This window comes from Cynara cardunculus (assembly GCF_001531365.2).
Source record: "Cynara cardunculus var. scolymus isolate 2C chromosome LG 12, CcrdV1, whole genome shotgun sequence".
NCBI classification, from domain to species: domain Eukaryota; kingdom Viridiplantae; phylum Streptophyta; class Magnoliopsida; order Asterales; family Asteraceae; genus Cynara; species Cynara cardunculus.
The window spans coordinates 7,074,009-7,084,513 of NC_037539.1; the positions used below are offsets into that span (position 1 = coordinate 7,074,009).

At 34.1% G+C, this 10,505-nt stretch overlaps 2 protein-coding genes across 2 annotated transcripts; both read left to right on the forward strand.

Annotated features, from left to right (window-relative positions):
* Positions 1–1,049: 1,049 nt before the first annotated feature.
* LOC112523584 (ATP synthase subunit O, mitochondrial-like) lies at positions 1,050–6,698 on the forward strand. The gene is made up of 6 exons (XM_025133252.1): positions 1,050–1,272; positions 3,161–3,211; positions 4,990–5,233; positions 5,392–5,504; positions 5,998–6,084; positions 6,434–6,698. The coding sequence occupies exons 1-6, from the start codon at positions 1,144–1,146 to the stop codon at positions 6,557–6,559; spliced, it is 750 nt and encodes a 249-aa protein (XP_024989020.1). The 5' UTR covers positions 1,050–1,143; the 3' UTR covers positions 6,560–6,698.
* Positions 6,699–8,381: 1,683 nt separating this feature from the next.
* Positions 8,382–9,382, forward strand: LOC112523338 (transcription factor MYB83-like). Its single transcript, XM_025132899.1, has 2 exons — positions 8,382–8,680; positions 8,785–9,382. Exons 1-2 carry the CDS (start codon positions 8,382–8,384, stop codon positions 9,380–9,382), a joined length of 897 nt encoding a protein of 298 aa, XP_024988667.1.
* Positions 9,383–10,505: the final 1,123 nt, after the last annotated feature.

Consider the following 10,505-nt stretch of genomic DNA (forward strand, 5'->3'; position numbering starts at 1 on the left):
CTCAATAAATGTGAATAATAATTAACTAGTTGTGTACTCGCGCAATGCGGTGGGAGCCATGAATTTTAACGATTTTAAAGTTCCACTGGTTTTATAAGATAAGATTTAACGATGATATATGTTACACTTGGTCTTTACATATTAATATAATTTGAATAAATGAGAGTTATGGTTCCAATTACAGATTATCGACGAAAAAAATTGTATGACAGTTTAAAATCCAATATATTTAAAACCCAACATATTTAAACGATTCCACGAATGTGTTCAATTTACACCAAAAGCAAAGAACCAAGAATTTTGAGTTTTAAGATAAACACTCAAAACCAATAAAGAAAACTACAAATTTGGCAGATCACAAGCCATGAAAAAACAAAAAAAGATGGGATTTAGAATGAAATTTCAACCGTGTACCCTCTTTCTTATCCAGAATATACAGTACAATTTGGACAGTCTAACCCCAAAACATAATATATATATATATATATATATATATAAATAAATAACTATAAAAGTATAAATCGTAAATATTAAAAATATTTTTTCATAGTATATATAATATATAATAATATAATTAAGTCAAAAACTATTCAATATTAGACTCATTTCGAAGGTATTAACGAGACGATTATAATGATATAACTTGTTAAAATAAAAATTTATTTTTTAAACATGTTTTAATTGATATACAATTATGTATATTAATTTGATACATGTTTAAAATGAAACATTTAAAAGTAAAGGACGTAAAGTAAATTAATTAACTAATTATAGGAGTATAAAGTGTAAATTTAAAATTATAATTTTAAAAAAATCGGTTGTGAGAGGGTGAGTGTATGTCAGGGGGTGAATGTATGTGAGAAGAGGAGGGGTGAAAAAATGATATAAATAGTATCTTGATCATTTATTATTTTAAGATTTTAAGACTTTTATTAAATTCTCAGATACTATAAATATGGATAATCATTTCTTTTTTGTTAATTTTTTGATTCAAAAAATTGTTGACCCGATGGTACAACCCGTAATACATTCATCTGGGTCGCCGGTATCTTGGGGTTGGGTTGTAAAGCTAGTGTCGTCCCTTCCTTTGCAAAACAGTCTCTCCTCTGCTCCCCCATCTGCAGTTTTTAGGGTTCTATCGTAATGGCAATGGCTGCTCGAGTTAGATCAGGCGTCACTGGTTTCACTGAGGCTCTGATAACTGATTCTCTCTCAACTCAGAGATCAACCGTCGCACCGGCCTTGATCTGTTCTAATTTCACCAATATCGAGGTAATGATCATTTTATGAAATGAAGAACCCTAATCGTCTGTTTTATTCTTTGATTTAGGTCCTTTATTTTGATTTGAGATTCTTTTGTTTAAGTTTTTTTTATAGCTGATTTAGTTGAAATCTTTTGACCATTGTTTTGGGAACCGGACTAGGACAAAACTTTGGATCGTTAGGGTTCACTTGAATCTTTGTTGTAACATCTGGTTTTATTCTATCTAATCGCAAGTACCTGTATCTTCTTTAGGTTTACATTTCGTCGTTGGCAAAAATTGCAGAATAAACTTGTACACGTTTTGTTTGAGCTAATTATTTATTATATTTAACATTTTGATAGCATGATTGTGAATAAATGTCTCATCCGTCTTGGGCAAGGCTGTAAATGAGGCTGGAACGGATGAGCAAAACCTTGCTTAGGCTCAGCTCGTTCAATAGGCATTAGACATGCCTAATTTCTTGATCAATCATGAATGGTGCAGGGCTGAAGTTATAAACATCAATGATTTTCAAAAGAAAAGTTCATTACAATATTAGAATGAATAATAATCTATTAAATTTGCAAAGCATTTTATGTTCAATCTTGCCCCATGGTATGTGATGGAAAACTAAGTGTCATTTTGATTATCAAACTTAGGATTGAATGCCATTAAGCAAAATATTTGATTAACAGAATTAACCCTATTATTGTACAAACCAAAAAGCATGCACTGCTTTTAAGTAACAGAAGTCACGCACACATGCATTTACAAAAAGAGCACTATATGGGTGGATGCCTTCAACTTCATTTTGGAAATAAACCCTAAATCTTCTGATTGGATTGGCTCATACAATAACAGAACAAAACTTGAGTGAACCCTAAGTGGGGCAAGCATGCATTTTGCTCATGAATGGTTCATATCATTAAAATCACTAGTCTTGAATCAATTTGAAAAGTTATAATCATGTAGATGTCGCAGTCTTTATGTATCTAGGTTGCAATTGTTTTATGAGTTAGTTGCTTTTGCCCATGAAGTTGGTACTATGTAGGTGTATCCATCGTGCTATACTTATCCATGAACTTCATTTGACAATGATGTTGTATTCTAAAACCTCTTATGAATCGCCACTAACAGAGTGTGTATTTTGACCGTTTCAGAAACAAAAAAGAATGTAAGTAGTAACTTCTAGGTTAAAATTTTAAAATATTTTTAATTTTTTTGCCTGATCTTGTATTCTGGAATACAGTTTTTCAAAACGTTCCCTCATATGGTAATTTAAGTTGTTCAAATTAGATGGTGTTGGCTGGAAATCCCAAAAAATGAGTGAATCCCAGGAGTTCATGGACATGAATGATGTTCTTCCACAGACTCCTTTCTAAGTCCAACTTATTTTGCATGCTCCACTCATGCCCATCTCTCCTCCCTATCTCCCCTATTGTCAATCTTGGCCAACCACTACTTTTGTTAACAAATAATCATCTCTTATTTTACAAGTCTTATTTTCAAACACTTGTTTTCGGAAGTCTATGTCGAAGAGGATTAAATGACTAACACTCCTATAAGCTAGTTCTCACTGTCCAGCCCTCTTCACGAACTTGTACAATCGACCCTCCCCCTCTTCCCAACCCACCCAAATTGTGCTGTTTCTACGTATCTTCAAACTGGTTTGACCATCTCTTTCTCTCCCATTTGCATTGTGCATGTAAGCTCAAATTGTTGTGTGTGCAGAGGTGCAAGCTCAAATGCTAATAATGCTTCTTTAATTTGGAAGAGTTCTGATGAGGCTCTTATTATCTTATACCTTACACCATACTTTGTACTTTATCGTTTGTGTGTTCTGGTTACTAGAAAGTGAAAATATCATTTGCATCTTTTGTTAAACTTTAGCTAATTTTAAGATTTTAATTTTGCAGCAATCAAGAAACTTTGCTTCTGCTTCTGCCCCAAAGGAGCCAAAGATCAAGGTAGTATATCATGTTCAACATGCTGTATTGCTGTATAATATTTTTCTTTATAGGTTTGGCGTCAAAAGAAAACTCTCCTTTAATATGCTTTGACCACTGTAATCTTGGGTATTGAAATGTGTGATGTCTTTTGAGTTAAGAATTCTCTTTGTGGGAAATAATTGGAACTACTTTTCATGATGTTGCTTGTTTGTTTGTACAAGGAATCATGGCCTTTTTGAGTCCAGCTCTTTGCAAACCAGGGTTTTAGAATGCTGTCTATATTTGTGGCTTCATCTGCTTTGTTATATTTGAACTAATTACTCTTGTTAGGATGTTCTCTTCGTATAGTGTTTTTGTAAGAGAAACTATATACAAATAATCATCGGCAATACCTAAGATACTTGAGAGGCCTGAGCGTAAATGAAGATACTTGGATAATGAATTTTTTAAGGATGTGAAAGCACTATCTTTGATTGTACACTTACATTCTCTACTCTTACATTCACATACTTGGGTGGTCCCACGACGTGTCCTAGTTTGCCCACAGAAATGCTCCTTTTGCAGATAATATCAGATTCTGACTAGTTCCTACTTCCTACTTGGCTCTCTAATTTTTTTTCATCTTCTCTATATTTGGTATCTGTATGGAGATTATGATTCTGAATTCTAGTTTCAGTTGGCATACAGACAATAGATATAAGCGGTTTGTTAAGTTCGCAAACAGAAAGGGATATATGTGTTTAAGGTAGATTTGATGTTTGTGGTACCAGTGTACACAAGGTGATTATGGAGGAAGATCATTAATATAGTCGGGGATGGTAAAATAAATGGCAAAAGGCACTTTATATTTGCTTGTTTTCTGGTGATGTGTACTTGTTACTGTAAAAAGATGTTCGGGGACATATTTATGTTAGAAATTGGGAAGGATCTGTAGAATTAGGTAGAGCCTCTTTTGTACTATAGGAAATATATATGGAGTTCTGAAAGCTGGAGTCAGAGAGGATTTGAATAAAAAGCAAGTTAAGGTTAGGATTTTGTGATATTGTCAAATGGATACTTAGTTGAATCATATAGTTTACATAAGTTTAAACATAACTTTTTATTTCCTTTTGTTTCATTCTTGTTTTGCATAGTTAACCAGTTTTTGAAAAAAACATATGCTATATTTTTTTTATTGTTCCTCTGTTTAATTTTGTGTGGGTGGGATGGTTTATAAGACTTATAGGTTCATATTTTTATAAACATAGGCCTGAACAAAAAAAAAAGGGGGGGGGGGGATTTCCCAACTTTGAAGTTGTTTAGGGTCTATTGCACCAGGTGACCACTTTTTGTGTTTGATGGAGGGTTGAATTGGCAGCCATTTAGCCATATGATGAAGGATTGTGTGAGAATAGGAGTTAAGGTGAGAAGCTTTAGAAGGGTTCTGGACCCTTGATCACTTTTAATCTCACCCCCATCCCATGTATTGTGCTTCTCATGGGAATTGATCCGGTGCATCTCATTAGTGTTGATCTTCAATTAGGATTGATCCAAAGGTGGAGATCCCTTCTCTCGCTTCTCACCATGACTTCCGTTCTCACCGGAACCCAACCCTTAGCCATATTCTATATATAAAAATATAATCTTCTGAAGCAGCCAAGTCCATGGTTGGTTATGTGCTTTTCATCTCCATACATTTTTCAGACTTCCTTAACCAATTGCTACATAAATTCCATGTTTAAGCTGTAGAGGCTTCTTATGAACCTTTTATTCTAGTATATCTTCATTCTATATTCAATGACATCTCTACTGCTCAGGTGCCTGTGGCTATGTTTGGGGGCTCTGGAAACTATGCCTCTGCATTATACATTGCAGCAGCAAAAGCCAAAGCATTGGACAAGGTTGAATCAGAACTTCTTGATTTCGTTGCGGCTACTAGTAAAGCCTCTACATTTTCTCAGTTCATGAAAGATTTGGCAGTACCAGCAGATACTAGAGTGAAGGCTATAAATGAAATTTGTGCTCAAGCTAAATTTTCAGAAGTCACAAAGAACTTCTTAGGTACCATGACATTGAATATTGCAATACATAAGTCCTATGCTGCAGATCCAACTTAGATTATCGATCAATTCCAATTTCCTCGTATTGCTTTTATGGCAGATTCCTTTTGAGGATGAAATTAGCTTCTCTGATTAATTCTTTCATGTGATTTGTGCCAGTTGTTTTGGCTGACAATGGGAGGCTCCGACATGTTGACACTATTGCCAAGAGATTTTCAGATCTGACCATGGCACATAGGGGAGAAGTCAAAGCAATTGTCACAACTGTGATTGTAAGTCTGATTATGATTAATAAGTCATAAACATAATTAAATCTTTGCCATTACCTGAATCATTTCATACTTGATCCATTCAATCTTTGTCTTCTTTTAAGTCCACTAAATAGTTTTTCGCTTTTGACCTCCATCTCTTACTACAAAGTGACCTGCTATGTATCTACAATTTACATTCACATACATTATAAACTAGAAAGAACCTGCTATAAACCTAACAAACTTGCCATCTCTTGAATTTGTTTTTTTTGTTGGGTTTTAGGTTCATTATTGATCTCAATAAAGTTCTAAATTTCTCAAGTGTTACTAGTCAATCCATTTATCTGTTTTGATTGACTACATTATAGTTCACTTTGTTAATTGTTTCTTTTTGTTTGGCTGGTTATCTTTAGCATGGTTTCTTCTTTTCCATTCATCACTCATAATTTTCTATCTTTATTGAGTTGCACTCTTGTCTATTGCTGATATAACTGTAATATTGTGATTCTACCAGCCACTCCCTGCTGAAGAGGAGAAAGAACTGAAAGAAACTTTACGAGAAATACTTGGTAAAGGGAAGACGGTTAAGCTTGAGCAGAAGGTAGTGTTCCCGCTTCTTGCTATCATGATCTGCTGACCTATTACTCTTATCAGTCCCAAAAACTTATAAATCTTTATTCGACTTTGGAGTGTCTTAATGGTTTACTTTTCGACTTCCAAAATTGATAATATGGCTGTAGAGAGGAAGTTATGTCAATTATACTGAAGTAACAACAAAAAACATTAAAGCCCAAAAACTAGAGACATCTTTCAATTTTGAAATTGGTAATGTACAACTTTAGAATTCTACAATTGTAAAGGGGAATGGTTATTCAACTTGTGTCAGTAATGGAACTATGCCTGTTCTTTGAACACTTGGTTTTTTTTTTCTTTTTGCATATGAACATCAGATTGATCCAAGTATTCTTGGCGGGCTTGTGGTGGAATTCGGGCAAAAGGTTTTTGACATGTCGATAAAGACCAGGGCAAGGCAAATGGAGAGGTTCTTGCGCGATCCCATCAACTTTGATGCCTAAAAAGGGTGGGTTTTTTTGTATGTTGAGCATGGAACTTCTGAATTTATCATATATTATGTATATTAGGTTGATGCGGAGCCTTTGATTGATGACATTTCTGTTTAATTGAATGAATAAAAAAGCTACTCTTTTCTCGTTTTGCTATTGAGCCAGGAAACAGATTAATTCTTTTCCAAAGTGCAATTCATGGGTGAGGATGTGATTAAAAGTAATCAAGGGTTCAGATCTCTTCTTACCATCACTTCAGTTTTCAGACGATCTTTTTCCTAATGATTAATATACATATAATAAGAGAGTATAGATAAGCATGTCTACAACTTTTAATGATTCAACATTTATTTTATCAGATATATCTCTAAAGCATTGTAAATTTATTCATAAAATCCATCTTTCCATAACATTAACATTCTCTTAAAGCTTGGTTACGGTTTTTGTTACAAATTTGGTCTCATTATCTATTATAAATATCTAGGTGATGAATTTTCTTAGGATAAGGTTACGATTTTAAATAAGATTTTGTTACAACAGGTATATAAAATTTGAAGAATTTATGTTTCTATTGAGGCTTAATTTTTCATCTATCTCCATTTCAAACATATTTTAAAGGGAATGCAATAATTAAAAAAAAATATTTTTTTCATGCTAAATTATAGGAATAATGTATTTTTTATTTATTTTTATACTTTTAAAAGCGTAATTAAGAAAAAATGAGAAAATTTATAGGAAAATAAAATTATATGTATAAAAATTGTACGTATAGATGATAATTAGTTGGCGACAGTTAATTTGCTTAGGAAGTGGTTTACATCAAAACTCAGACATGCTTTATCCTTTTGTCTCGTAATCTCCAACTACTTCCATAAATAACATTCATCTTATTTCTAGATATTTCTAGTATTATAAAACAAATTAAGGCTTATAAACCAGTCATGTTTGGTAAAAACTAACTCATAAATTAACAGACAATATAAAATGACCTAAAATGTAAACTATTGAAAAAACTAGCTTGTCAGCTGACATCTAGCTATTTCAACATGTAGGTCATTCACATCTATCATCTAACTTGTCAACAAGTTCTTTTACCAATCATGATTAGTTTATCAACTAGCAACAATGCTAACTAGCATGCCAACCAACAACTACCTTTTCAGGTAACAACTAGTTAGCTTATAACCGACAACTAGTTTTTTAGGCAAAGACGATTACAGACATTGACGCAGAACTATTTATCTGCTATATAGTTTGTCAAACATATAACCTTTATCAACCGATTTATGGTGTTAATCAAACACGATATAATTCTTTTAATCGACTAATAAATAAGCTAAATTATGATTATTAAACATCATCTGGAATTACACGTATATATGGGGGCAAAAAAGAAGAGATGATGACTTGTTGAAATGGCAATGGTGATGATGAAAGTAATATCGTTTGTGATAGGTGTTGTTAAATCATAGGATAGAGTAGAAAACGGATTGGAGGTGGACCACAACACATCCATCCATCCATCCATCATTATGTGAAGTGGAAGCAAAAATGGTGCCTACGAATTCATTCTCATACACATATCATCAATATCATTACCTTCTGAGTGAAGAAAAATGCACACAAACTTTAATGGAGTCAAACACAAGAACACCAACCGTCACCTTTTCTCTCTCCGCTTCTCTTCTTCTCTCTCTCTCTCTCTCTCTATATATATATATGTATAGATATAGATATAGATATAGATATATATATATATGTATCATCTAATCTGAATCAAACCCCAAACTCCTCATATAGTCTTTTCTTTTTCTGGGGATCAAAACCTCTTGCAATGAGAAAGCCAGACCAAAGTACTGCAGAGAGACAAAAAGTGTGTAATAATGATGGAAGAATGTTGAAGGTTCGAAAAGGGTTGTGGTCACCTGAAGAAGACGACAAGTTGATCAATTATATGTTAAAGAATGGACAAGGTTGCTGGACCGATATCGCTAGGAATGCCGGCCTCCAAAGGTGTGGGAAAAGTTGCCGGCTTCGTTGGATCAATTACTTAAGACCCGATCTCAAGCGTGGCACGTTTTCTTCCCAAGAACAAGATCTCATTCTTCATTTGCATTCGATTCTTGGCAATAGGTATATATATATGTGTGTATGTATAAATTTTACTCATTCTTTTGTAAGAAATCAATTTGCTTTTTAATTTGTTAATTTCGTTAATGTTTTTTATGCGAATTTAGGTGGTCACAAATAGCGGTTCATCTTCCTGGAAGGACGGATAATGAAATCAAGAATTTTTGGAACTCGACAATAAAGAAAAGATTAAAGACCAACAAGAGTAGTGATGGTAGCAGTACAGATGTGATGGAAGGAGGTGGTATGTTGATGATGTCAATGCATGGCCATGAGATGATGACAATGTGCATTGATTCATGTTTAACATCATCCACAACATCATCATCATCCATCCCCATGCTCATGAATGGTGATGGCCAATTTGGTCATTTGCCACCATTTGCCCTTGATAACACCAACTACAGTGACACAGATGGTGGATCTTCAAGTTCCTTGAACTTGGGACAAGGTGGTGGATATGGGGACTGTGGGGATGTTTTTGGGATGCAACAAAATGACACTACTAACCCTGCATTGAACAAGAGGGTGACTGAAGGGGATGTTAATGCTACTGATTTGAATGGGGGTAGTGATGGAAATATGGAAGTGGAGGAGGTGGTTGGGGTTGGAAAGCATTGGGTAGGAGAAAGCTTCAGAATTGGAGAATGGGATTTGGAGGGTTTCTTTACCACTTCCTCTTCAATACCTTATCTTGATTTCTAGAACAAAATTTCCATCTTTTCTTTTCAAAACATACCATTTTTTATACCATATATATATATGCACAAGATACATGATTTGAAGGAGATTTTTGGCAACGATACGTAAACGAGAATTCGGAGAGGGATGTGATATTACGGGGAATACCATTGATAGAGTTTGCATACAGATTCTGTGAATAGTTGAAGTGTAAAATCAGATAAATAAAGAGGAGAAAGCCGAAGTTGTAGTCTTTGTATACAATAGATAAAAGGGGTTTTTCAGAGGATTTGGATGATCGGAATAAAGTTAAAAATAGAAAGTTATGTACGATGAAAAATAAGGTTAAATGAAAAGTTTACTTTTTGGTATGTACGTGTTTAGCGACTATAATTAGGATAGGAACCAAATACTTTTTTTATATGCAAATAGTTATTGTACAATTGTTACTATCGCTACTTAGGGACCATTTACTAAACGCTTACTTGGTAAGTGCTTACCAAATAAAATTTCTTATCGGATGAACATGACAAGGGCCAAAAATCTTATCGGGTAAGAGCGATGAGAATGATGGAGACTTACCCGGTAAGTGAAGATTACGACTCTTACCCAGATAAGCGCTTACCCGGTAAGATTCTTGACCCTTGTTTTGATGTACTAAAATCTTATTTTAGTACATCAAATTCACTACAAGATCGGACCTAAGCGATGGACCAGACCGTCGCTAATCCGTTGCAAATGCTCAATTCCATCGATGATAGTTCGACGGCCAAATATAGTGGTGGATGATGCCATCAAGGACGGATCAACAATGAGATATAACACACATACACGTGTACATATAACACACGTACACATGAGAAAACAAGAAAATAAATAAAATTAGCAACAGCCTCTTAGAATTTTTTTTTTCATTTTTCATCTTCTTAGAATAGAAACTCATGGATTCCGTTGCTAGTTAGCTATAGACACGTGTTCGTCGCTAATCCGCCGCTAATTAGCGACATATCTGCGACGGAAGATGTTTGTGGTCTATTCATCACTAAGCTGTCGCTAATTAGCGACAAAATTTGACCGTCACTAATGTTTGTAGCTAATGTATGTTTTTCTAATAGTGTACATTATTAAGCTGTAAACAAACAAGTAG

Excerpts from the sequence above, each read along its gene's own strand:
- LOC112523584 (XM_025133252.1), top strand. The coding sequence starts at position 1,144 with ATGGCAATGGCTGCTCGAGTTAGATCAGGCGTCACTGGTTTCACTGAG. Across the intron at positions 1,273-3,160 it reads CTAATTTCACCAATATCGAG|CAATCAAGAAACTTTGCTTC; the intron begins GTAATGATCATT and ends TTAATTTTGCAG. Across the intron at positions 5,505-5,997 it reads CAATTGTCACAACTGTGATT|CCACTCCCTGCTGAAGAGGA; the intron begins GTAAGTCTGATT and ends TGATTCTACCAG.
- LOC112523338 (XM_025132899.1), top strand. The coding sequence starts at position 8,382 with ATGAGAAAGCCAGACCAAAGTACTGCAGAGAGACAAAAAGTGTGTAAT. Across the intron at positions 8,681-8,784 it reads CATTCGATTCTTGGCAATAG|GTGGTCACAAATAGCGGTTC; the intron begins GTATATATATAT and ends ATGCGAATTTAG.